General features: G+C 36.1%; 1 protein-coding gene across 2 annotated transcripts in view; it reads left to right on the forward strand.

Annotated features, from left to right (window-relative positions):
- The first annotated feature begins 18,392 nt into the window (after positions 1-18,392).
- The window catches only part of LOC108681697 (protein HEG homolog 1), a 53,744-nt gene continuing 45,167 nt past the window's right edge, over positions 18,393-26,969 (forward strand). For both annotated transcript variants that reach the window (XM_018170757.2, XM_047883615.1), the window contains exons 1-2: positions 18,393-18,544; positions 19,461-20,206. In XM_018170757.2, coding sequence (XP_018026246.1) covers positions 19,589-20,206 — 618 coding nt within the window. In that variant the 5' untranslated portion in view covers positions 18,393-18,544; positions 19,461-19,588. The remainder of the gene's footprint in view (positions 18,545-19,460; positions 20,207-26,969) is intronic.

Consider the following 26,969-nt stretch of genomic DNA (forward strand, 5'->3'; position numbering starts at 1 on the left):
AAGAGACTGGAGATGATTTTTCAGATTTATTAAAAGTGATGGTATTCATTTCACTATTGCATGACTGGCATAAACCTGGGAATTAAATAGAAATGTTACCCATAGAATTTATTTGATTCGTATTATGATAAAAAATATGATAAAAAAAATATGATAATCATAAAATAATCATGCAAGTTCAGCCTGAAAAATTTCTAGATCTTCGAGCCTAAACAATATATATTCATTCAAATGTAATTTTTCAAGTAACATGTGAAATAACAACTTAAATTGATGACTTGATATTAGATAAACGACGTAAAATCGGTCATGCTGGCGCATCATTTGCAATTAAAATCAATGCCTACCAAGCTAGCTTACATGCAAATTAAATCAGAATTTATGAGTGCGGCTGTGTATGTTACATAGACATCGACCAGGAACTTCCTTCCATTCTGATAAATCCTTCTGTTCTTTTTGTTTTAGTATCCAACTCGCGCTGATGACGCAAGCAGAAAACATGAAATTAGGTTTTGACTTGCGTAGCTCGATTGCTACGATCTTCTTCTGTGACATCTGCGCGCAACTCTTACAACATTATACCATCAAATCGAAACCAAATTTCCTAATCCAATGAAATTCACAACCTTAAGTGGTCATGAATTTCAAAACCAATTGAAGTTGTCATGAAAATTACGAGTAAATGTCAATTATGAAATAAATCGATCTTTGATGCTAAGACGACATAATCTTGTGGCAGAATACACATTGCAATCTCTATCAATTACTCACATTACAATCTCTATAAATCAGACATAGATTCAGAAGCTGAGAGCTTATTAATTCGAATTCTGTAAGGCAATGATAAATGTGACTGCCTATGCAGTATTTGCTTGATAATTATTCTCAGCTTATTAAAGCTGCTTTCAAAAATAATTTGTAACAGAAGTATTTACAAACACAAAGAAATCTCAAGATTTTATACGATTCCGTTAACCATAGCATAATTCTACACTGATAAACTCATTAAAGCTCACCCACATTAATTTAATTTTCAATGATAACATTTTTGCTTGATCAATGAAATACATACACGACGCTTCAGGCAAACTATCATTTATTTGAAGTTCGCCTAACCGAAAAAAATGAAGGAGTTCAGTTGGAAAGAAATGCGTCAGCGAAGGATGAGTTACACTAATTCCTGTTACTCGTCTCTGCCACAAGGAAGCTGAACGTTCACCGCAGAGCGTACGATGGCAATGGTCGCTTCATCGTCGGCGCAAAGCCGTTGTACAGTTTTATGTTGCTTACTTTTGAAGACCGATGAATAATTTCACATTAATTGTATTTATTTAATTAGTAGTTAGGGTTCATTGACTTTATATTATTAAATCATTTGAAATTTTATCAAAGTAACAATGCATCTTCTAAAATGCACTTAATCAGAGCATTCTCAAACAATACAAGTTTCACAGGTTAAATAATATATGTGCAGGAAATATTGTAAGGGCTTCGATTGATGGTAAAACCCCAGAATGAATTTTCCACATGACAACGATTTCCTGCATTCAAGTTTCATGTTTTTCTGGACATGACTTTGTCAAATACTTTTAAAATCTACTGCACTTTTTCTACAGACGAGTCCAATTCACGTTCCGGCTTCCAAATTCCCAGAGATCTCGAATGATGAAAACCAAATAGGCTAACGAGATGGCCAAAATAGAAGAGATTGCATCGCTTTGGTGGACTTAATGAGACGCAGGATTGACAAAGAAGCGCCTAATGAAAGCATGGCTCGGCATTAGAGTCAACAGGTTAATGTGAGGGGGATGCGGAGTATATACAGTCTTCTGCTACCTTAGCAGTTAGCTTGGTAAACTAGCGAGGCGCAGGGCCGGGAAACACGGAATGATTTTTATTGTTATATTTCTGCCGGTTCAATTTTTCTAAGTTTGGATTCAGTGTAATGAAATCTCGCGAGTATCTTTATTTTCGGGAGCCCACTTTAAATATTTGACGGATGAAAATTTTTTAACTGAATCAGGGCTCAAACATTTTCACTTTCTGCCAAAAAATTGAATTCATGATTATAGATAGTAACCGCAATCGCAGCTATTTTGGAAACTACTTCAGAAAAACTTCGCAGTACGCATACCTAATACTGGAAATCACCAAATGCACATGAGTGGAGCGGACACACGGCATTCAGGAGCAAACATGCGCAGTTTTGCGCCCTAATTGATGCGAGGCGTGCATGTGAGTGCGCAATGGGAGCAGTCTGTCACACGACGCCGTTTTGTCCAGGCGGGCGCCATAATAGCTTCATCAATCTCGGTGCAGATGCATCTCCAGACCAAGCGGTGCTGTTGTTGTGGGGGAGCTTCCAACATGTATAAGCTGCCCTAACGGGATAGTGAAGAAGCAAGACGACTGATTATTAAATTAAAGTAGCGGAAACCAGGCCATAGAGTTTTCTTGGAAAACGCCCAGAACCTAACCATAAAAATAGCATTATGCCTAAAAAATACGGTCAACAAATAAAGTTTAACCTAACTAAAATTCTAGCAAGACACCAATGCAAAATTTGATATTCCTGGGGAGCATCAATTTTTTCCACCGTCCTTCCACCTGATAAAATTAGAACTTTAGCTGTTACCAACTAGAACGTCTGTTGTCACATGAAGTTTCCATTTTTCAATTCGTAAAGATTCAAGTAAACCGTAGAGGCTAATCAGTTCCCTAGGCGATTACCACATCAGGGAGCTTCCGAATCCACCTTGAATTAGATGATTATTTCCTATACAACCCAAGTCCTTCCGGCACCAACTCGCAGACGATTATATTTCATGTGAACCAAAAGAGATAAGACTGTGATCATATGCCCACGTCCATCTGGAATAATCTAATACAAAAAATGGGTTAAACGTCAAACAAGAACCGCCACAGAGCAACACTATCAGGATGTGTTACAGTATTTATCTAATACATTTTAAAAGGAGGAGAGGTACACAAATTGTCAAAATTGAAGCCATGTCCATAGGTGGTAAACATGTGGCAACCACAGAAATTACGAGTATGCGCCAGCTTCCTTACCCGCCACTTATAATCAGGCCAAGACACAATGCAGCAGAAATCTACGCAACACCAACTAGTGTGCAACGAGAAAGAAAGTAGCTTCATGAAATTCAGGGCGTAAGGTGCAAATAACTAATATAAAAATTACGACACGTGATTCAATGGTCACTCCAAACAATGATCAGTAAAAGAATCACCGCAGTGATGAAAGCTCGCCTTGCTTGTTACCAGCGCAACCCTGGGCAAACAAATGACACCTGAATTGCGCTGCTACGCGGCTGCTGCTGCACAGTATTGCTCATATCCGAGCGCTCTGTTCATATGTAATGCAAACTTGAGACTGCCGTTATGGAGGTACTTTTTAAAGTTGCTATATTTGCACTTAATTCATATAATAATATGCATTTAATTCACCAGAAGACATGACGTTATTTAGGTTTGGTTTCGTTTTAAAGACATGGTTGGTGACAAATAATAACAAAAACAAAATAACAGACAAACAAACAGATAAAATAACAAAAAACAAAATAACAGACAAAATATAACTAAAATTATACAGTATTTCGCATGACGCACGGCTTGAGTTATTCATTCTCATTCATGACTTCATGTAGCAACGTTTTTTTCCGCAACTAAAAGTAATCAACGAGCACAACATAAACGAATTTTTCAAGCCAGCTTAATCATTCATAATTACATGGTCCTAGCTAATGCATCAGTTCTAATTAAATAAAATTTGTCATAAAATCTCTTGGTGCTTTTGCCATGTAAAACGCCCCCAAGCTCCGGCATGAGCGACAAAACAAGAGAATGCGATTAGCTCTTCAAAGCGAACAATTACGTTGCACCGTCGCGTTCCAGGGGCTCTAATGAACGTTGTTCGCTCAAAATTAATTTCGCGTTGTGGACAGATTGAAGTGGTAATGGTATCATTGATACACGGTTTGCCCCCGACCATCGCGCCCGTTGATCGATAGATCGCCTTTCCATCAGTCAGGCAAATCATTCGGTTTGATGCTCGTGATTGTCGAATTGCGGGTTTGATGGCGATGGTCCTGCATGCTTCAGGAATTTTAAGAATTTTAGGAAATTAAATTCAGTTCGATCGTCCATGTGTACTGTTTCGTCTCCAAAACGAAAATCATAATTCTATATTATCGAATTAACTTTGAAAAGCACTGTGAGACTCAAGGGCTTTTCAATTTAACTCAAATTCACGGCATAGATTCCAATATGGGTTTCGATTTAAATATATAACTTTGCAATAACTCATTCAAATCCATTTGAGTCAAATAAAATCTAATAACTCAGTTCATAACCTACATGAATGCGTGAATAGGATGATAGGTTCCTCATAAGAGCGCAGCGGAGCGTTTGGCATGTGTGACACCTTAATTAACTTCCCGTCTTTCTTTGCAGGCGACTTGAGTGCGTTTTTCAGAGGCAGTAAAAAAAAGACAAAGAAGAAGCAGCGTGCGGCTGTCACAGCTTCTCCTGGGGCTCCTGCTGACCACAAAACCGCATCTGGAAGAGTTGCGACCTGCACGCGTGAAAATTTGATTTCCCAATCTGTGCCGACATTTAATTCGATACTCGGAAAGCATTTACCTTTTGCCAAGTGCTACGTATTATTTTAAATTCTTTCACTTATGTTTTTTGGCTTCTAGCCCTCATTGCACTTTCCTGGGCTTTAGGAAATATCTTTAAACTAATAAAGTTAGATAAATACCACAGGCATCTCTACGTGATTTAAGCTTGGTGTATTTAATCGACCATAGTGACATCACTGAAACATCCTTGCTCACCTGTAAGATATGATATAGGGTTTGTATGGGGTTTATATAAGATAATATATAGTATATACAGTATGTAAGATAATATACAATGTTTATATAAGATAATATATCGTATATGTGTAAGATAATATACAAGGTTTATATAAGACAATATATAGGGTGTATGTAAGATAATATATAGCCATAGGCTGATCAGAGCCGTTTGTGTGAGCTTAGCACGTCACTAAAGCTCTCACGCCAGACACGACGCCTCTTAACTTCACAATATTTTTTCTATCGTCGCTAATGGAGTTTCGTGAACACGGAAGTAAAATAACGCGTAGTTTTTTTCGTCACGTTTGCAACGTAGAGGTGCCGCAATAAAATAAATCAGAGATTCTATCTATAAGAGGTCCCGGGCCCCTTTGACACTTTCCTTGCTTCTTGAATGTTCTGAGTATTTCAAACTCTTGCGATGATTGCTCCCACATTAGAAGTGAAAGGAAAATCACACAATACCAATCAGTTCGTTGGATATTATTAGTATATAGGTCTTCGGTATTTTTAGCTATGTTACCTTGCGATGAATAATCTTGCAACTGCTAAGGGTTCTTCTAAAGCAAATAACACGTATTTAAATTACCTGTCAATTACTCGTCAGCGATATTTTACTGTAGTTCAGAAATCATCACCGGAATTTATGCTAACGCAATTCCCGTATCTCAGTCATTTTCTATCCGTATTAACTCGTGTTGAGCGACTAGTAACTGAAATAATAAATTGCTTTTTGATTCATTGAACAATGCTTTATTTACATAACCTTTATTTACATTTGTTTTGATATATAGTTATTCGTCACGTTGGGCTTTTGCTTCCGGGGAGTCTTTGGCAATGATGTAGAGTAACCCTGTGTTTCATATTTCAGGTTTATGCGGCGTGAGAAGTAAGAGCTTTATTTGTCGGTAACTTTGATTTTCACGTTCAAGGTCCCAATTAGAATGCATGGTAGCACAGATTCCATGCTAATAAGTAGCGTTGAAAAAATGTGCTGCGATATCTGCTGCGCGGAGCACAAAATAATGGTTTCCGTGATACCAATCGCTTAAGTTTAAACATACGTGTGATTAACTTTTATTTATAAAAGGCTTGCAATTTTTCGAATTCTTATGCTCAACATATAGATCCTAATAATTAAACCAAGTAATTTCTAACGTGTAAGGAATTTATTATCGCGATAATAATTTCTAGGAAAATCACCTATATATTTCCCGCACTTTGGGCTGCTGAAAATTCCTCGTATAAGCCTCCATGGTATGTTTTTTTGACCTAGCGCCCTCGGTTGCCAGCACAAAGTCCTATTGAGCTTCTTTATGGGGAACTTAATGGGCTTTTAACGTGAATTTTATGATTAGATGGCGGCTCTTTGCCGTACGTGTGATCTCCACATGCCGCTGCTCCAATGGCGCGATCCAGACAAAAACTCCAGCATCAATCGTAAACAAACTCTAAAATTATTATGCTAGAAGGTCGAGGATTATTTTATATTTTACGCGATTGCGTTTAACTTCTTCTAGATTTTTTATGGATTTACGACATAACCTTATGCGAAATTCTTCTAGCTTCGATCTAGATAGGTTTTCAAAGAGAGGAAAGAATAGTTCGGAATAATATATTTTAATTTCAAGATAATCATTTAAGTTTCAATTCTTCTCCTATCTAAAAGAAAGTAAAAAAGTATTCATATGAATGAATGTTGAAATGGAGCATATTCCATTTTCATTTGTAGCAGCACTTTGACTACTGTGACATTCAATAAATTCTGAAATACGCTATATATTCGGTTTCGAATATGAAAAAGTTTTGCAATAGAGTAAATAGGCTGTTTCCTGGTGCTTGCATATGAACGAAGCCGTCTGCGTCATCGAAATTATTCAAAACCTTTTGCCTTCAAGTGATATTTGTCTAAGTGGAACCGTTCAACAACGCCGCTCTATTCGATTTTTGCTCAAATAGTAATCAAATAGATCAAAGACAGAAAGTTTAATTATTTAAATCAAATGTTTCCGAAAAATGAAAGTTTAACATTTGATATATTATACGTTCAAAGCAAACCAACTGAATATAGTTCCCGTTCTGTTTCTTTAAGCTCCGCCAAGCTGCCGCAAAACGAAGTGAAAAATCATGCTCGCTGTTTTGTAATAATTTACGAAAAGCCTTGGCGCTCGTGAAAACATCGTTTGAAGAGAGAAAATAACTGAAAACAAACTCAAGCAAGTAGAGAATATTTTTTGCGATTCACTTGACAGATGTAAAAAAATATTTGAGGCATAATATGCCTTTCTTTGCAAACTGCGAGGGAACGACATAGGAAAAAAATATTGGACACAATTAATGCCGACCAAGTAAGAAGAAATATGGATATCTGGTAACGGAGAAGAGCCTAGCGACAGCGATTTCACAGAAAATGTTTCCAAATTTCAAGCGTGGCCCTTCAAATGCATGGCACCCATAAAAGTCCTTGAAAACAAGCTGGTGTCACGATGCCAAAAGTTCTGTGTCATTTTTTTTTGTACTTTAGTACCGTGCTCGGTTAAGTCAACCTGATCGATTGGCCAGGCTCATTTGCATAGCTTTTGCAAGGTTCTTTTCTGCACTGGGGGAAGTACAAAGTTCGGGCTCTGAAAGGCCATGGATGATGTCGAAATGACGAAATTCCAGAATTTTTTTCCTTCGGGCAGCGTACTGAAAGAACGAAAGTCGTGCAACCATCATGAGGCTCCGGCTCGTGAATTTGCGGAATTTTCATGGGCAGTTTTACGGTCTAGATTTTGGGCAGTTTTACGGTCTCAGCGGCATCTTGCCTGAGTCAGAGTTAAAAATTTTATTTATTTTCAGAACTTCATTGACTGAGCATGTAATTGAGAATTTGTTTTGCTTTGTAGAGGGCTTGTTGTAAATTGTATTTTACTGTTGAAATATATTAAATATATAGTTATTATAAATTTGTAAAAAATTAGAATTAGTATTGTACAAATGTTTTAGAGAAAGTTAAAATCAAGAATAGAGATTGCGGATTAGGAACGATCGAGTAGTATGCAAGTGGACTTCAGTACGGCAACAAGGGTCTAGTGAGACGGCATGTTGAAACTAGATATTGTCGATTTGCAGATATCACTATAAGTCCGCGAGAGTGAATTGTTTTTTGTGCAATGTTTTACTGTAATTTGTGCAATAAACTGTTTTAATACAACGGTGCTTCATTAAGTACCGAACCTGTGGGCTGCCACTATACCCACGACAGCTTCAAATTATTTCTGGAGTTATATTGTATATTTACGTGATGTTAATTTGAAAACAGTATTATTAATTTTATATATTATATACACACAAAATTAATTCTATGCATGTTATTCTTAAATGAATTAGTTGATGTATTATTGGAAACCTGTTGGAATTATCAACTCAACAGTTGAAAGTAAATTTGATGATTTTTTTAATTTTTCTGAGCAACAAGCGGGTAGAGTATGAAATGACTTTTCCAAACAATTAAAATAAAAAGTATTTAGCCAACTGCCGGCGAGTTTAAATATTACACACAGAATACAGTTAAGAAGGAATGAGATGTTGGTTATCTACCGTAGTCTGGCCCCAACACTTGACGCGTCACTTAACTATGTCCCTTAAAAGTAATTTTTTATCGTGTCCAACATTCTCGAATTCCAACGACGACATTAACAACGCAGATTAAACACACGGATAAAAATGTCCCTCTTGAGACAACTTAATTGTGCAGGAATTAACGTAGCATTTACAAGTTACACGAGGAACCAACAGACGAGCTCGCGACAAGAGCGTAGCGGGACACATTTTTTACAGAGCGCCAGCAACGTCCAGGCACTCGGGAGACCGTTTGTCATTCTGCCCAACGACATCAACTCAATAGCAAGTCCAGGAGATGTTACCTCCAAACATTGCTTATTGAGCGTGAGAAATACAGATGTTCCTATATCATCCCGCTGTAATATTTTTAATTGCTTCAGTCTGAGCATGAGACGAACATGCGATAGAACAAATTTGTTTTTGGTTTTATTTCAGCATTTGTTGATGAATTTTATTGTAGAATTTCAGTCGTGTCAGGATTTTCAGGTTATCATCGAAAATACTTAATCATCGCTTATTTAATTTAACGCTTAGGCCCCGAGCGAAAATGTTTTCTATTCCCCAATTTTATCTAACTCAATTTTCATAGTCACGAGGAGTGGAAAAATATATAACGCTCTATGGTTGAAATTGTAAAATTCATTTCGCAATATCACACATTACTTCATTCATTACTTCATAATTACTTCATTGTTAGAATGACTTCAGTTGATCTGGCCTGCCGTCTGTAGTCATCTTGCGTTCGAGGACCAAACGCCAAGTTATCGATATGAACTGCAAGACATCGTAAATATGCGTATTTTATTAGCTTGTGTTCCGTCAGCTTCAACGCCGTTATCGATATGAACTGCAAGTCATCGTAAATATGCGTATTTTGTCAGCTTGTATTTCGTCAGCTTCAACGCCGTTATCGATNCACCCATCCATTGCATGCACATCCACTCCTTCCATGCACAAGTGTTTATCCACCTTCAGCACAGGCCAAGCTTCCCTGTATCCTCAATAAGCGTCTGCGTTAATGTCCACTAAATCCTTCAAGCTCGGATCAACACGTCCGTCTTCAAGACTCGATTAAAGCTTCCCGAGTTCTCAACAAACCTAAACTTCAGCGCTTTGAAAATTGCGGTAGCACAGCTTGCTGGGTAATTTTATTTGTGGCAATTCAAGATGAACTTAAATTTAAATATTCTTAGCTTCTTTTGGAGCTATTGTTCTCTATGAGATAATCATGAGATCATCTATTGAATTTTTATTTAAAAATCAATTATTCTTGGATATCTATGATCTGTGTCGCGTAACGTAAAAGGGAAATTCATTGATTATTTATAATTATTAGCCAAGTAGATTAAAATAGTTTAAATGCGGCATTGTTTCACTGTAACTGTTAAGGAAATAAGATCGAACGGCCTATAAAATGAGCGTGTAGCGAAGAAAACCCAGCTCGGATGCGCTTGGAAGTAAAGGCTCTTATTGAACTCTGCCGACACGGCGACCTTATCTCGCTGGCCTGACACCCCGACGTTGATTGAGATAAATGACAGTGTACTGGAATGTAGCGATATCCTTAGCTGAAATCGCACCCGGCCGATGGTGTGCGAGTATATCAGATACTTGGACCTCCCTCCTGTTGACAGAGTAAGGAGATACGATACCGCAAAGTAAGACCTCCCTCCTGTTGACAGAGCAAGGAAAGACCTCCCTTCTGTTGACAGAGCAAGGAGATACGATAGCGCAAACTGAGACCTCCCTCCTGTTGACAGAGCAAGGAGATACGATACCGCAAACTGAGACCTTCCTTCTGTTGATGGATCCTGGAGGTGTGATACCGCAAAAGTAGGAGTAAGATTATTCGAGAAAAAATGGTCTCCATTCATAATTTCTTTATTAATCAAGATAATACGGCTGAACATTGCATTCAGTTCATTTTTACATTTTATCAGTTAATTAATATACAAATATTATCTTATAATATTGCTTGATACTTGATACTGACCTCTGAACGAGTGTCTCGGTGCCTGCTTGGTCACTCGCGCACGGTGATGCTCCCACAGCGACTTGCTGCGCCGAGCTCCTTGAAAAGTTCATGGAAATTCGTATTGTAGAAATTCATCGGCGACGGGCCGTCTGTCAACGATTCTTGAATCCACATAATTTTTGCAGATTACTGAGGCTTTGAACCCGCAATTAACTCTTCCAGTCTTGCTAATCTCAAACTTCCGTCCACCGATTTGTGCATTTTTACCAGAATCGTCATATCTAGCAGTAATCGAACCCGCAACTCGCTGCTTGCGATGAAATTCAACCTTTCGGACTCGCCGCCATGAGCAACAGAACGAAAATTTGAGCGTCGAGAGGGCGGGAAATACAGAATAAAAATACAGAACAAAGTTGATAACAAACCGATCTTCATGCATCCACCGTAACCAAGTTAATACCTTAATATTTATTATGTCGTCTTATGATTAACTTGATTTCGAAGTTTAAAAATAAAAATACTTAAATTAATAGGGTAACATGGGGCAGCGAGCCCACTGCGGGTCATGGGCCCATATCGGGTTTCTCGCTAAGTATGGCAGATATTGGTCCGTGTTCTCTACCGCCGGTCGACAGTTCACTGGGATGAAGTGTACGGATTTACGTTTTTGCTAAGTGTTTGCGACTATTAGCTTTTAAAATAAAATGTTGACACGATATAAATTGAAATGATATTAGTGGGGCAACGGGCCCATGCGTGTCACGGGGTAAGCGCCCATGGTAAAGTCTTGTGTTAAACATCATTAGATTTGTCTCAATGACCGTTTCAAAACTATGACTAGCATTTTGAATTACAAATTACACTTCATATTGCATGATTTTTTTATATGCCGCCTCAAGGCAGCAGGTTTAGTTTCTAGTTATGCGCATTTATGACCCCTTATCGAGTTGTTGACTCTTGCCTTGCCAAAAGTTGATTTCAGTCAACACCAATGAGCCAAAAGTTGATGAGTTTTTATGGTGTTGGCTGAAATCACGATTGGGTCCGAATTCTCTGCACATAATATCTGGATTATGGACGAAACTGGAACGAAGTTTTTTTCTTATCAACTAAATATATTTTTTCTAGTCAAGGAAACATTTTTTCATGTCAAGGACGAATTTTTTATCGCAAGGATACATTTTTCGAGTCAAGGATATAGATTTTATGTCAATGAAATATTTTTCTCCACGTCTGTGATAGATTTTTTAAGCCAGGAGTATTTTTTTTAAGTTAAGGATATGATTTTTTGAGTTGTTAATGCATGAATGAATGTCATATTTTTTATTACATTTTTCTTTTTTTTAACTGTAAAGTTTTGTTTTATCATTTTTAAACGAAAAATATGCAATTGTGGTCAAGGAACCAAGAGTGGGCGCCTTGCCCCAAGCCCATGGGCCCATTGCCCCAGGGGTGGGGCAATGGGCCCATTTTGACACTTTACAAAATAGTGTTTCATTAAATATTGAATAACTCTATAGGCGTCTAATTCACATCATACATTCCTCATTAGTTGTACCGTTAAACAAAACAACGAACCACCTCGTATCAATGAAAACTTCATAAAAAATGTAGTGTAAAAAAAGGGGGGGGGGACGCTGCCCATGTTGCCCTCCTAGTCTTCATTTTTGGAAAATGTGAATGTTGAGTGAAAACGTGCCTTGCAGGACAAGCACAATTTTCCTGGGATTTTCATAAGTTGGGTCAATGGGGAGTCAATCGGTGTTCCTAATCGTTAGCCTAAGTAAGAGCTTGAACAATGGTTGAACTATGAACTATGCAGCAGAAGCTGCTAATGCCGGCGGCAATAGAAGTTTAAAAAAAACTATGAACACAAATTGTGCTTCATTGATGTATTCTCTGGAGAGTTGGGCACGCCGACACGTTTTAACTTTTTTCTTTCGTAATGAGTATCTCACGTCTGCAACTGTTTGAGTGAATTTCCTAACTTTTCTTCTGGACATTTTGTGAGAAGATAAAAACTGACAAAGAGTATCAAAATAAGTGGAAAATTTTTTTATTTGCATTTTATATCAGGCATTAACCGGTATTTCGTTTCAAACTGTTCTATCCCCTCTAAAAGGATAATTTCGGATAATTTTATAGTTAAAAATTTAGTCTTGCCTCATTTCGGCTTCGTGCCTGATTTCCTCCTGAAAAATAAAATTACCTAGGTTTGAGTGTTATTCGGGACAAAGTTTTTAGTATTGTCTCGTCTCAGATGAAAAATCTAATAAGACGCAAATTTTCATCTAACAGCGCTCAAAGACCCGTGGAGATGGTTGAGGTTTCGATGATTTATTGAATCAAACGACTTCCCCGGGCATTAATTATTCTTAAGTAATCTGATGATTCCTCACCTTCTAAAAAAATATTATATTGTTCTTTGACCAGAAACTTCTCCTTGGCACTGTAACATACCTATAGATATTTTATGAAGCTGCAAAGCCTGAAATTTTAACGGCTTCTATGCCAACAACTTGAATAACAAAGATCATGTCAGCATCACGTAAGACTGGAGCTGTTCCACCACCGCGCATTAGATGCAACATCATGTGTGCTTGTATCGTTAAAATTCGCGATTTTCAATGATTAGGGCACATATGAAGGCATCATAAACAAGCAAAGCAAAATATTTGATAGATTACATCGTACTAAGTCAAACATTTTCAATGTGTATTTTCAAGGTAAATTGCTAACTTCGTTGATGGCATAGAGACCACAATTCTAAGTGGGCCTTCAGAAACGTTTTCTATATTCCAAGTTAAAAAACAATTGAGGACTAACATAAACAAAAAGATGCAGCGTATTCATCCTAGCGTCTATTTGGCATTGAGATTTCGTCACACTCATATACATGCCTACAAATATTCATTTAAATATTTGCATAAGTTATTGATGTATTAATTTAATCATTAAGAGAATATTCTATCAAGGCGCTCGTACAAATTCTGATCACTCAAGTTTTTTTTCAGGTTTACAATGCGGAAGTAATTCAACACTATTTGCATTCAACAACAGAATTATTCATGTCGATAGTTAATAGTATTATTTAATTTTTTTAAGATTACCTGTCTATAAAATTATTTTGCTATTATTTCGATTAAGCAATGAATAGAATTAGTCGTGGGTCTCAAGTTTCAAGCAAAAATATTTCGTCTGCGTGAGGACCTCATAGAAGTATACATGTATGCTCATGGTTTATACAAGGTCCCCGAAGGATTACTAGAATTTGAAACAAGAACCAACACCAGGGGCCACGGCTATAAACTAAAAAAAATTGCGCTGCAATTTCTCCACGCGACAAAATTTCTTCTCGCTTCGAAAGAAACAGACGCTATCGATACTCCTTTCGTCAATATCGGAACATAATTCTTCGAACAACACATGTAAAGAATATTAGCTTACCTGCTGAACCTGACTAACTTATTCAGTTACATATTGAAACAATTACAATTATAAACAAACAATTTGACAATTTGTTAACAATAAAAAGTTTACATAATTTATCTTAATTTCTGCATATTGAAAATAATTAGTCAGGATAGCATTCTAAATTTCAGACATGTATCTTATTTAAGAGGGGAGTTATTGAACCGAGTAATAGTTAAGAAACTCCATAAACGACTATCGTAGCTGAGCGCCGTGATGCAGAGTCTTGATTGGTTCGGTAACAGTTCGTTATCAAAAGTCATGCCATCGCGCTTTATTATTCTATAACGTGATTTGGTTATCAATGTATCTTAGTTAGTCGGATTTCCACCTAATCTTTAAAATTCTGTAAACACAATATGAATATAAAATAAAAATCAAGCAAGAAACACTTCATCGTAATTTATTTAATTGAATTATTTAGTATAATTGAATAACGTGCCGTCACCATTGAGGCGCAACATAGGACATGAAGCGCAGTTTGATACTGCCATTTTATTGTTAACTGATTGTTCCTCTCATTAAATTGTTAATTGATTGTTCATCCCATTTATTTGTCAATTGATTGTTCCTCTCATTTAATTGTGAATGTATTGGTCATCACATTTAATTGTTAATTGATTGTTCACCCCATTTATTGTAAATTGATTGTTCCTCCAATTTAATTGTCAATTAATTGTTCCTCCCATTTAATTGTTAATTGAGTGATCCTCTCATTTAATTGTTGATTGATTGCTCATCCTATTTATTTGTCAATTGATTGTTCCGTCTATTTAATTGTTAATTGATTGGTAATTTCATTTAATTGTTAATTGATTGCTCCTCCAATTTAATTGTTAGTTGTTTGTTTGCCCTATTTAATTGTTAAATGATTGGTCCTCTCATTTAATTGTTGATTGATTGCTCCTTCTATTTAATTGTAAATTGATTGCTCCTCCTATTTAATTGTTAATTGATTGTTTCCCCATTTAAGTGTAATTGATTATTCCTCCCTTTCAAGTTTTAAATGATTGGTCATCTCATTTAATTGCTAATTGATTGATCCTCAGATTTAATTGGTAATTGATTGCTCCTTCCATTTAACTGTTAATTGTTTGTCCGTTCCATTTAATTGTTAATTGGTCGTTCCTCCTATATAATGTTTAATGAAAGTTTCTCTGTGGTGATTTTTATTTGCATTCCAGTTGTTCACCGCGGCGAGCAGAGCGCGTAATTAAACTCATTGTGCTCCTCTTCCATGGTTGTTAATCCTATTGTTTCCTCGTTGATGAAATTCCAGCTCGTATTAGGATGGAAGGATTGTCAAATACATGTGAGTTTTATTACTGACGCATTCAGATATGACACCCAAGATCAGGAAGAAAATTCAAATGAGGCTTTTGAATTTGTGAATTCATAACCTGTATCAGGCTGTATGAGGGAAACCGTTACAGGGAGCTTCACTTTTTAAAATTTTTTATGCAATCAACGCTAACAAAATTTTAATATTCTACGTCTCGAACATACAAATTAACAACATTTTCAACAGGTCACAAAATTTATATTCATTATAATATTCAATATTCATATCCAGCATATTGAATATGTTAATGCATATTCATATTCAGCATATTTCATTAACATATTCAACAGCTCACAAAATACACGAAATTCTTCCCAACAAATACAAAAGTCATGTAAATTTGAAGCCTCTCTGTATGAGAAGCTTCTTTATTTCGGGTTGTGGTTTTGGGTGTGTGCAGGATAAAAAAAGACTCTGGACAGAAATGAACGCCTGGTCTTCCCTTCGTAGACAATGGGTGCTTTTCGTTCGACCCTCCAATGCAAAATAAGAAAAGAATGATTTCATTTTCCATTTGAGTACAATTTAAGCCTCATAATGTATTATATAGAGATGAAAAAACGTTGTCGCCCTTTTTCGACTAATTTCAAGACAATTTTATACAAAAACAAGACGAGTTATAGACAGAGTTGAGTCTCCACGGGATGGTATCCACTATTGAAGACTTCGCTTTAGCTCCATCGCTGACCCATGCAGTGTCGTTACCGTGACATCTTGACGATTCTAAAGAATTCCTTCAATTTGTCAAGGTGCAAATAGCATCGACGTAGACTCGGCATCGCTTTCCACTCACCCGCACACCAAAATATATTCGCAATATATTTTTTGTCCTGATGTTTGTGACGTTCAAATTTCATTTGCATTGCGTTGTATACTTGCGAACCAATAGAAATATATGACTTTTGTCCACCGTTGAAAAATAGTTTACTTTCATATTCTGATAAACTGCTGGAAATTTCACAGGAAAACCCGAATTCTGAACCAGAAGTTAACATGCTATACGAGTTCTCGACGAACATTCATTATTCATGCCAGCATTCTAACCAATCCAGAACTTCTGCAAATAACCTCGCAACTCAATTTTGCATTAGGCATGTACATGCAGCGCAAACAAATTATTGTTCTCATTCAAGTCAACACTGTGATATTTTTATTTATTTCCCTCCTGGGAATCACATTGAAGAGGATCCATTGTGCTGCGGCTTAGAAGGGGCGCGCTTGTTTTTGTTTATGAATGCAAATGAATTCAAAAGCAGCGCGAGTTCAAATAAATGCAGTTGTTCTCATTGAGTCGCATATATGGAACGACAAAGTTGGTGTGTGCATGAGTCTTTCGTGACATTTTTTATAATAGTTTTGAAATTTATCTTTGTTTCTGTTTTTCCTGGAAGTCAGTTACTAAATGTTAAACGTTTTTCATATCATTGAAAACGTGTTGAAATTTTTATTTCACGCAACAACGGAAACCGAATGTCACTTCCTACAGTGCTGAATAAATCGCGCACCAAATGCAGTAAGCAAGGTATATTATTTCATTAACAGAACGTCATGAGAAATTGGAAGTTTGTGCATGAGGCGAGTGCAGTTATAACGAGCCATAACCTACGCAGGAGTAGCACAAAAAGCTTATTTTTCCAACGATCTGTGCATCAATCAACTAATGGCATCGATGCAATTTTTGCATCTCTCTCTGCAACTTTTTACTGTCCATTTCCCTGCCGTTTATTGCGCTTTCTTCCTTTTATGTGGGCGTATTCCTACGGTTGTATAATATTAATTACTAAAAATAGAAATAAATAATAATTCCATATATAGTTACAAAAATATTAATTAGAATAATAATTACATTGTAAAATATTAATAACAAGGACACTTAATTTGGTATGTTTAACATGAATTACACCGGGAATTCCAGAATGAAATCCCCCAAAAACATTTGGTTCCATACCCATCTAACTATCTGCAGTTTATGTACGAGTAGCTCATATTAATATTCACCATCAACCTCCGGATGCACGAAACAAATTAGAATTCGCGCGCACAAAGCGCCCATTTCTCTGCCTGCCCACTCAAATGTGCACAGAACAGCGCTCGCCTCTTTGCAATGCTCAACCACAGCACACATTCCCTTCATCTTCCTTCCCCTCACGACACAACCCACTCTCTTTTCCCCTTACATGCGCTCTCACTACCAGCATGTCCTCACTACCCCTCACTGATGGCCTCTCGCTCGTAGGGCCTCTCCCTCTCGCTCCTAGCGCCTCTTCCTCTCGCTCCTAGCGCCTCTCCCTCTCACACTCTGTTTTCCTCTGTAAGAACCACCCTCTCACATCGTCCACTCGCTTTCAATATTTCTATCTCTCAGTAAATTCTTTCTCGCAGTTATTTTCACACACGAAACCCTGTGAAAGAATCATATAGTTACTCTGTAATCCAGGCATCTCACACGAACACGAATGTCGTGTTCGAAAGTTGCTCGTAATCTTAAAATCTTGCATTAAAATTTTCTTTTTTTTGCATCCCTTCCTGTGAATTCCAAATAGTGATTACAAACAACTTTAAAATACTGACTGCACTTATATTTTCTTTATACATACATACATACATACATAACTATTCTCTCGTATATTTTGATCCTAATTAACTTTTTTACATTTTTCAAGTATTGGAATTTATTTTTTATGCTTTAATTATTGACGTCGGAGAAAAATATGGCATGATCGAATATTAATGATTTTTAATGTAAATCGAAGAAAATGTCCGCATTCAAATTCATTTTGCATTTGCACCATACTTGCATCTACACATAAATTCTATTTTAAAGTCTTCCCGATTAAAAACCCTATTTTGTAACACATTTGAAATAATAAAAGATTGCATTCTAAGGTGTAACCGTTCAAGTGGAAACAGCTCATAGTGACCCCCAAAACAGAGAGGGGGAGCCACGTCCTCTTCCTATATGTCCCTGTCGATTTGCATTGACCTCACTTTGCATTATAGTTTCCCCTGCGACCCGCTTGTGCTCAGTTCCCTCCCCTCCCCCATTTTAGCTTTGCCAGCCCCGTACCTCTGACCCTCATGCAGTCATCGTCTCCAGTGTCGTTTGTGAGTGGTTAAAGGCAGCACGCGTCCGTACCTCGGTGTCTCTGATAAATTGTGCTGCTCTCTACTGCACTGTTAGTTGCCTGCACGCGAGTAGCAGGAGTGAAAAGTTGGGCGAGGCCTCCGGGGACTTTCAGTGCTCTGCCATGAAAGCATGAAACCGAGGTGAGGTGCTTAGCTCAAGATGAGAGAGAACAAAAAATGAGATCGTTGTTTCTAACTCGTCACCTAACGTTCCCCAAACGAGCAACTCGAACGCCCCACTGAAATTTGCTTCTTTCCTCGAAAGTTTGACGTCATCACGTTAATGATGGGGAAAATTTCGGTTACATGTATACATAGACTGAAAAGTTTGTATCTTTAATGGTATAAGCTTTGGTAACTTGTAATCCATACGTTAGTCGCACAAAAATTTGCGTAGAGAAATGCATTTGAATTAATTTAAACTAAAGTCGTTAAGACGCCATATTCTCTGCATCGTTCAATCCAAACTTTTAGTTTGCGGGAAGGCGAGTAATTCTGCCTAATGCGTCCGGTCATTACCAGAATCTTCAGCAAAGTTTAAGAGAATTATACACGTAATATAAAGGAAATTATGGAACATATTACATCATGGAATTATCATTTATGATTACGAGTATATAAAATAACGTATTATATATTTTACCACAACTATAAAATATAAAGGTAGCAAATTCAATCTTACAAAATGTGCAGCGGTAACATCCATACATTTTAGTGTCATTTCACACACTATTGAGGTCTTCCTCATTCACCTCCTTGTTGCATGAACAAAAATAATTTGTTGATCGTAAAGTTTTTTATTTATTCCTTGCTGTGTTACTTTTTGCATATTTAGTCCATCATTTTGGGCCTATCTAGTAAACAACCTTGTTTTAATTATTAATACAGTAAGTTCTTGCGTTTCGGTATCATTTTCTGTAACTCTCAAAGGTTGCGAATTCGCTATCACTTAAACTTAGAAAGAAAGGTTTTCTATATACCTTGCTTACATACGACTACTTTCTACTAAACATTGCGCAATAACTTGAAAATTTCAATGAAATTTATTTTTTTTCAGATTACCTGGGCCAGGGAAAAAATGTTTTCACCCCAAACACCGTCAACTGAATGGACTAAATTCACGAGAAATAAACTACGTATCAAGTGAATCAAGGCCCCATCTGGTCAGATGCTAGTCATCCAACCATGACTCCCAACCACCAAAATACCAAAACTATTATTAAAATGTCACTTCTAGCGGTTTTTGTTCTTCTTCTCTTAGTTGAAAAAAGTGAAGTGGTTTCTGCAAACTCTGTTCCTTCGTCAACTAATTTTAAGTATCGGCCTCAGCCTCCTCCATTTTCTCCTTCCCTTGAGCGTCTCATTCAAGACTTAAAATCAAACAAAATATCTGGCAAAGAAAATTCGTCCTTGCCATCCTTTGAAGGTTCAGATCGAAAAGCCATCGATCCTCCATCCAAAATATTTCTCGACTCCATTAGGAAAAAACCTGCTCCGCAAAATGCCGCAGATAAAGGGAAGCTAACACGGTTATCGAACTCTGCCTCCATTGTTAACCACTCAGAGTCTCCGGCCACAAGAGAACAACAGCCTATTGCTACGACACAACCTTCGATTGCTGGAGATAGTAGCTCCAATAGTAAAGCCTCTCTCAACGGAGACAATGTCTCGACTCAAAGATCCGTTTTCGTCTTTGACAATCCCTTCGATAGCGAGCGAGAAAATTGTCCTCCGCCTCTCGAGCCCGGACATCTGCGCTGGAGGAAAGGAAACAACTTCGTGACTGCATCTCTGCCGCACTTGGTAAGTGCTCGCTTCCTGATTGCTCTGCTTTTATGTCGTGGGTTACTGACGTGATGAGAGGAGCATACGAGCATCAGGCCTGCATGCCACCAGCGCCGCACTTTGGACCTTACACCAAGCAGTTTAGTTAAAAAATGTTTATAATTTGATAAATAAATATATAATTGAATTCGTGATTTATTCATTAATGAAAAAAGTAATTGTGGCACTAGTAAATACGGATTTGTAGCTTTAAAGAAACTGAAATATGCTATATGTGAAGTCAAGTCAAAGTAAAAAGAGATTTACGTTGAAGCGATACGTTAATGCGCATGACAGGTGCATTGCAGTGAAGAAGCGGCATACACTATGGATAAAGTATTTACCGGTATGAGTATGATAGCTTAAATCAGGAATTTGGTGAGAGGTAAAAGGAAAACAGCAGGTAAGTTCAGCACTGGCAACCTATGAATGTAGTTAAAGAAGGAAAGTGGTTGGATACGACACGTAGGTGAAGGAAAAGTAAGGTAAAGTCATAACTGTAATTGGAAGTTATACCAGGGGTTACATAACAAATACCAGGATTATTTGGTATGTAACCAAATATTTTTTATATTTTATATATACCCCTGATATATATAAAAGTAGTCATATAATAATATAGAAGCAGTGCAAGGAAGTGGAAGGTAGATTTATCCCGCTATGCACGCAAGGTGGCAAGGGAGGCGCACTTACACTGCAGTTTCAAGTGAGAGTTGCATGACGAAGTTGAACAAGATCCTTCCTAGCACTTAGTTGGGAGCTCGTAATAGCTTCCAGAAGTTCGAAGCATCCGGTAGCTTCGTCATACTGCACGGTAGATCCATAGTTGAGGAAGTAATCTGGTTAACTGGAACACTTGCCGCGGGCTTAGAGTAGATCTTTGAGGTTAAGTTTCACCGGCGTCTGCTAGAGGTCCAGCTCATGACGCTCCTTGAATTTACTTGCTCTTATTCAACCATCTCAGCTCAAAATTGATTCTAAGTCTAAAATAATGTCTGAATGCAATCTAATAGATTATTAATTTTACACCTGATTGCTGATTATTTACTAATGCAGTACCTCACAACCTTATGTTATGTAACCTGGAAGTGATTATTGTATTGATACATGAACATTTTTCAGAATTGCCTTAAATCTTCCGTTGATCAGCAAATGCTAAAATGCAAACTTTGGCCTGGTCGGTTTCGCGATAATTTGATAGTTTATAAGTTTCCTTTCAGATCACACAGTTATTAAGTTCAAGTCTTAAAAGCACGCCAACCTCTACTTTCATAATTACAACACTTCTCTTTAACTTCACTTCTTGTTTGTTTGTTTGTCTGTTACGAATCTTATAATAGATAATTAACACCATTCTACCTCTATAATCGCTCCAAAATTTTGCACACTTGCGTAAAGTTGCAGACAATGCATGAATCAATATTGACAGAATAAATAATTTTGAAAATTTATAAAATTGTATTTTTAATATAAAAAATAGAAAAAAAATTTTTGTTTGCTACAAAACTTACAATAGATATTTAACACGCTTCTATCTGTCTAATCGATCTGAAATTTTGCACACTTGCGTAAATTCGGAGACAATGCATGAATCCATTGACAGAATAAATAATTTTGAAAATAAATTTTAAAAATAAAATGAAAAAATTATTTTTTTATTATTTGATAATAAAATTAGAAATTCGTTGTACATGTGTAACTTCGGAGACACTGGATTCTTTATAGGTGTTGTCTTTAAAAAGTAATTTTTAAACGCATATTATTTGATAATCGGCTCAGATAGTCAGTAACTCACATAGAATGCAGACAACAATCTTCAATGTTGCCAATTTTTAGTATTCGACGTGATCCTCGGTGGAATTTTCATCAAAGAAAATTCATTTTATTTGTTAACCTGTAGAGACTGTAAGTCATACTGTCATATCGCGCGTACATATATGAGTACTTTAGACGGATACAGAGATTTTTATGTGTACGTAAGTGCCTCTTGAATTCCATTAAAAGTATTAACTAATTTATTTGATGTAGCCTGGCCCGGCTGTTTCAAATTAATTTATTTGTAATGCGTTGACTGAAGGAAACGGCTAAAAACAATATCGTGCATAATTATTTTCATATGATATTTTCGATGAAAACTGAGAGAAGTAACACACACACCCTATTGAAATTAGAAAAGGCATTTACTGATGCTTTAAAGTGCTGAAAGTGTTCTATTTTCAACTTGAATGGAAATCTATCAGAAATACATGTCAAAAAATCGGAAGAAAATAACTCAATATCTTCTTTCAAGTCATGAAAACGTCACTCAGAGTTTCAGTGCAAGATGGTTCGGTCAAGAAACTCAAGTTACGTATATTTATGCTGTATATATATCTTTGTATTTTTGACGAAAAAATTAACGACTGCATCCTTTCATTTTTCATGAATCACCACTCATTTATTGCATTCACAACATGCATTTAAGAACATCTTCAAACTACCATAATTTTAGATTCGCCAGACAATTTAATTCAATTTAGACTGTAAATTGCAACAAGTAAAAATTAATGACTGTTCAAGTAATTGAACTAATTGCATTGATTATGAATGATTATGCCCGAACTAGTTAAAGTAAAAAGCAGTATATTTTCTGGCATCGTGAGCAGGGGAATTCGAGCACTCACCATTTTTTAATTTTTAATTTATTTTAATTCAAGAGAATTATGAGGTGGGGAGGCTAGGGTGACCCAATTACAGGATATTTATTAAAATATAATCACAGAGACACGCTTGCATCAAACACAAATTGTCTAACAAAATCTGTTATTTTTATAAATGAATAAGTTATGGTTCTCAATTGGTGACAATTCAACCAAACTTTCTTTTCATTCAATATAGTTTTTTATTATTTTGTAACGTTAAAATCTCTATTGACATTTCCGGAACTTCAGTTATGAATAAAAAAAAAACGAGAGCATCTCACAAGTCATAAAAATTAATCACTTAAATTTAAACAAAACTATAGAAGCAGGAACCAAAACTGCATGCCCCTGAAAACATACCTTGAATTTCTCAATTTTTACACCAGCTCGAAAAATCTGGCATTCGAAAACATTTATGCAATCTTCCGAAAAAATATATCGTCAAGACACAGTATTGCATTTAAGAGAAAGAGGTTCATCAAATATTTTATAATGTAGGACTGCATGCTAAAGTTTCAATTTTAAAGTCTCTCCTTCCAAAGAGAAACCAAAAATCACGTCGGGAGTTTGCAGGAAAACATGTTTTTGAGACACCGGTGCAATGGAAATGAATTCATTTCAGCGATGAATTCAAATTCAAGCTGTTCCCATGTGACGACGCTCTCTACGTACGACGCATAACAGGTGAAAATGTTGACATAAGTGCAGAGAATGTGAATTTTGGACCCGTCACCGAATTGAATTGACGACCAATATCCAAACCGGTTCTTTTGAAAACTCCAGACGTACATTTTGATTTCGTTCTATGATGAGAGGCTTCATAGAGGGAACCCCTAGCTGTAAGCAATCCTGAGTTATTTGACACTAGTGTGAGCGATTTTCGTGACTATGTTATTTCTAATATTTATATTGATTTATGGGAAATTGTCCTGGTTGTTTTAAAACGTCATTATGCAAAACTTTAATTTTAATTTCTGTTTGTTTTCATTTTTCTTGCATCTAAAGTTTTATCTTTGCTAATCCTGGCTTTTTTTTACACGAACGACGAAAAATGCCGACCATCTGTGAATTGTACTTGTATTTTTAATGTGTTTCAAATTTCTCTATTCTTCTCTTCAAGGGATTTTTTATATTAACTTACAAATTAATCTTAATTTTAATGAGCACAAACCCATAGTTTGTGCTCAATAAAATTTAAAAAGATCTCGCAAATTTAAAGCATCGTTCCTTGTCACTCAACTCCTCATTAAAAATACGGTCACTTTCTATTAATAAATTTAATAGGGAAACTAGAGAGCAAAATAATTTTATCAAATGAATCTTGTATTAAAATACGCCATTAAAATGAATTATTCTCAGAGCTTCTCCCTTCTTTTTACATTTATCCCCGAGTAAACTAGAATTCCTTTGGATATGCGAAAATCAATTCGTCTTTTTAGCGCATTTTCTCATTTATGGAAAAAAATGCACTATTGTGCTCGCCATGTCTGTCTGTCTGTCTGTCTGTCCGTCCGTCTGTCCATCCGTCCGTGACCTCAAGTTTTCGTCGACGAGAAAATGCGCTCTCTGCCACTCACCGCTTGAGTACTGAGTAATATTTTTTCTATCTTCAGCGAAGATGTCTATTTAAAACCTGAATAACGTAGTTCAATTTTCAATCATCAAGGGAAGGTATCAATTACTATTTAAATATATAAATGTGTGGCGAGTTTCCTTTCCTTTCGCTTGACTCATTTTCCATTTCAAAATTTCCTTCCCTTGACTCATGAAATACATATCATCAAATCAATTGCCAACCACTTTTGGATGCGTTTATTTTCGATTTCATTTAGATATTTTGGAGCATAAGCTGTTTTTTAATATATTGATATAAATAATAATAACATACATTGATTTGCACATCTACTCAGCACATAAAAATTTAAAGCTTTAGGCACAAATGGTCTCCGAAGTGAGCCTTGTTGTGGTGATTGCAGTTTTTACTGAGATTAGATTAAGTTTAAAATTTCCAAAAAGGGATTAGAGAAGTTATTTCAGAATTTTTAATTATTTTCAGTGAACAAATTTACCCTCAGTCTATATTAGCGATCACGTGAGCTTGGATAAGTATTTTTCATCTAGTCAAGCGGATAGAATTAATTGAGTGTCATCAATGAGGATGCAAACCGGTAAAAACTAAGGCCAAATTAATGTTAACTCTTAAATGTAATATTCAATAAAAGTTGTAGAATCCATACAGGTGAAACGCGCTTTTCCGTCAAATATCTTAGAACAAGCGATCATTTCGCAATGAGTATAAAAATTGGTTTTTTATATATAATATGATTTGGTTCTCCTGTTGAAATCTCCATTGAACTTTTCAATAACTTCCTGTGAATTTTTTAAGTAATATAGTTTGTTCCATCAATATCCTTAGAGTGTTATATCGGTCAAAATAATTTAGAATGAAGCCATCGTAACTTTCGATACGAAATAATCTCTTTTATTTGTCATTTAAATTCATGTGACCTCGGCATAAAATATTTTTCCAGCTGCAATTCAAATGGTGCATTAAAAAATTTATGGTTGACTTACTGAAATGGTTTGCATAATTCTGGCAGAACCCTCGCCAAACATTAATTTAAAATTCAGCGAGCCACAACCCATTGGTTTTCTCATAAATATTAATGCGTTCTGTGAATTTTGCCCTCGCCTGCGTTATTTGGTTGATATTGAACGTCGTAAATCAGCCAATTCGTTAGCAGGCTTCACATTTAACAGCCCTCATTGACGGGCGAGTTCGCCTAATACAGATGGCCGCTTCGTCTGCCTTGAAGAGGAAAAGCAAAGCCTCTTCTTGCCAAGCCTTTGACGAGAATAAAAAATCTACGCATCCAAGAATATTATTATTGCCGTAATATAATAATTGGATATAATTATATAATTATTATCGTAAACTAGAGAGCGTCATTGATCTTATTAACTATAATATTTTATTATCATCATTGAATTTTAACATATTTTAAGGAAAATTATTCGTATTGTCTAAGTGAAATTCCATTGAGGTTAAAAAATGTATCTTTCTCCATACTATTGTATGGAGAAACTCTACTAACTCTACTAACTCTAAAGATACAATGTTTCAAAAATCTGTAATTCTTTGACTGATCAATATAGCGCGACCTTTATTTTTCATCATATGGATCAAAGCTGATAAATATGAGCAAAAATATATGAGCTGATAAATATGAGCAAAAATTTGGATCGATTTTATAATTATTATGGCGCATCGCATGAGATCATGATAGTTAAATTTTGCACGCACATCATATACGAGCAGCAACATCAGCGCTAAGAATCTTTGCTATAGGTGAACTTTCTATGAGAAAGTGTCTTTTAAGTTAATCACTTTCATATATCAAATAATTTTTATGCATATCACTAAACTTTAAATCTTCTATCCTAAAAACCATGAAATCCGTGATATTTATTTTGCTCAATTAATTAAACGTTGATAATTGGATATCGACGCTAACGAACTGAAAATTTACCACTTAATTGAATGATTGATTCGACCGCTCCACATGATTAACGCGAGAAAAGGGCCATTAAATGGTCTAATGATAATAATAAAGGGCCTAAATACTCTAATTAAGCAAAACTCTGGAGCAGGATTAACGTTGAAATTCCTGGTTGATATACAGCGCATGTTTTTAAATTATGATATATAAAGTTTTTTATTGTGACTATTAAATTATCGGTCCTAAAATTCACTCTGATCATTGAAATATTCCAAATGCAGTGTTTGTATCTCAAAAAGAAAAAACATAAAAGAATAATGCTTCGATGATTCATCGTTTTCCGTTATGTGTAATCATTGTGAAACCTATAACTATTATTGAATACCGTTTTTTAGAATAAGGTTCTCTTTAAAAACGAAAAGAATTCGCTACGAGACTTCTGTACCCTCAAGTTTTTGCTTATAGTTGAATTATGTTTGAATTTAACAGTTGCAGAAACTTATTAATTCTTTAAGTATATTATCAGTTCATTACTGTCGAAGCAGCTCAACGAAGAATATC

The sequence above is a fragment of the Hyalella azteca genome, unplaced genomic scaffold (assembly GCF_000764305.2).
Source record: "Hyalella azteca isolate HAZT.00-mixed unplaced genomic scaffold, Hazt_2.0.2 contig13331, whole genome shotgun sequence".
Taxonomy (NCBI): domain Eukaryota; kingdom Metazoa; phylum Arthropoda; class Malacostraca; order Amphipoda; family Hyalellidae; genus Hyalella; species Hyalella azteca.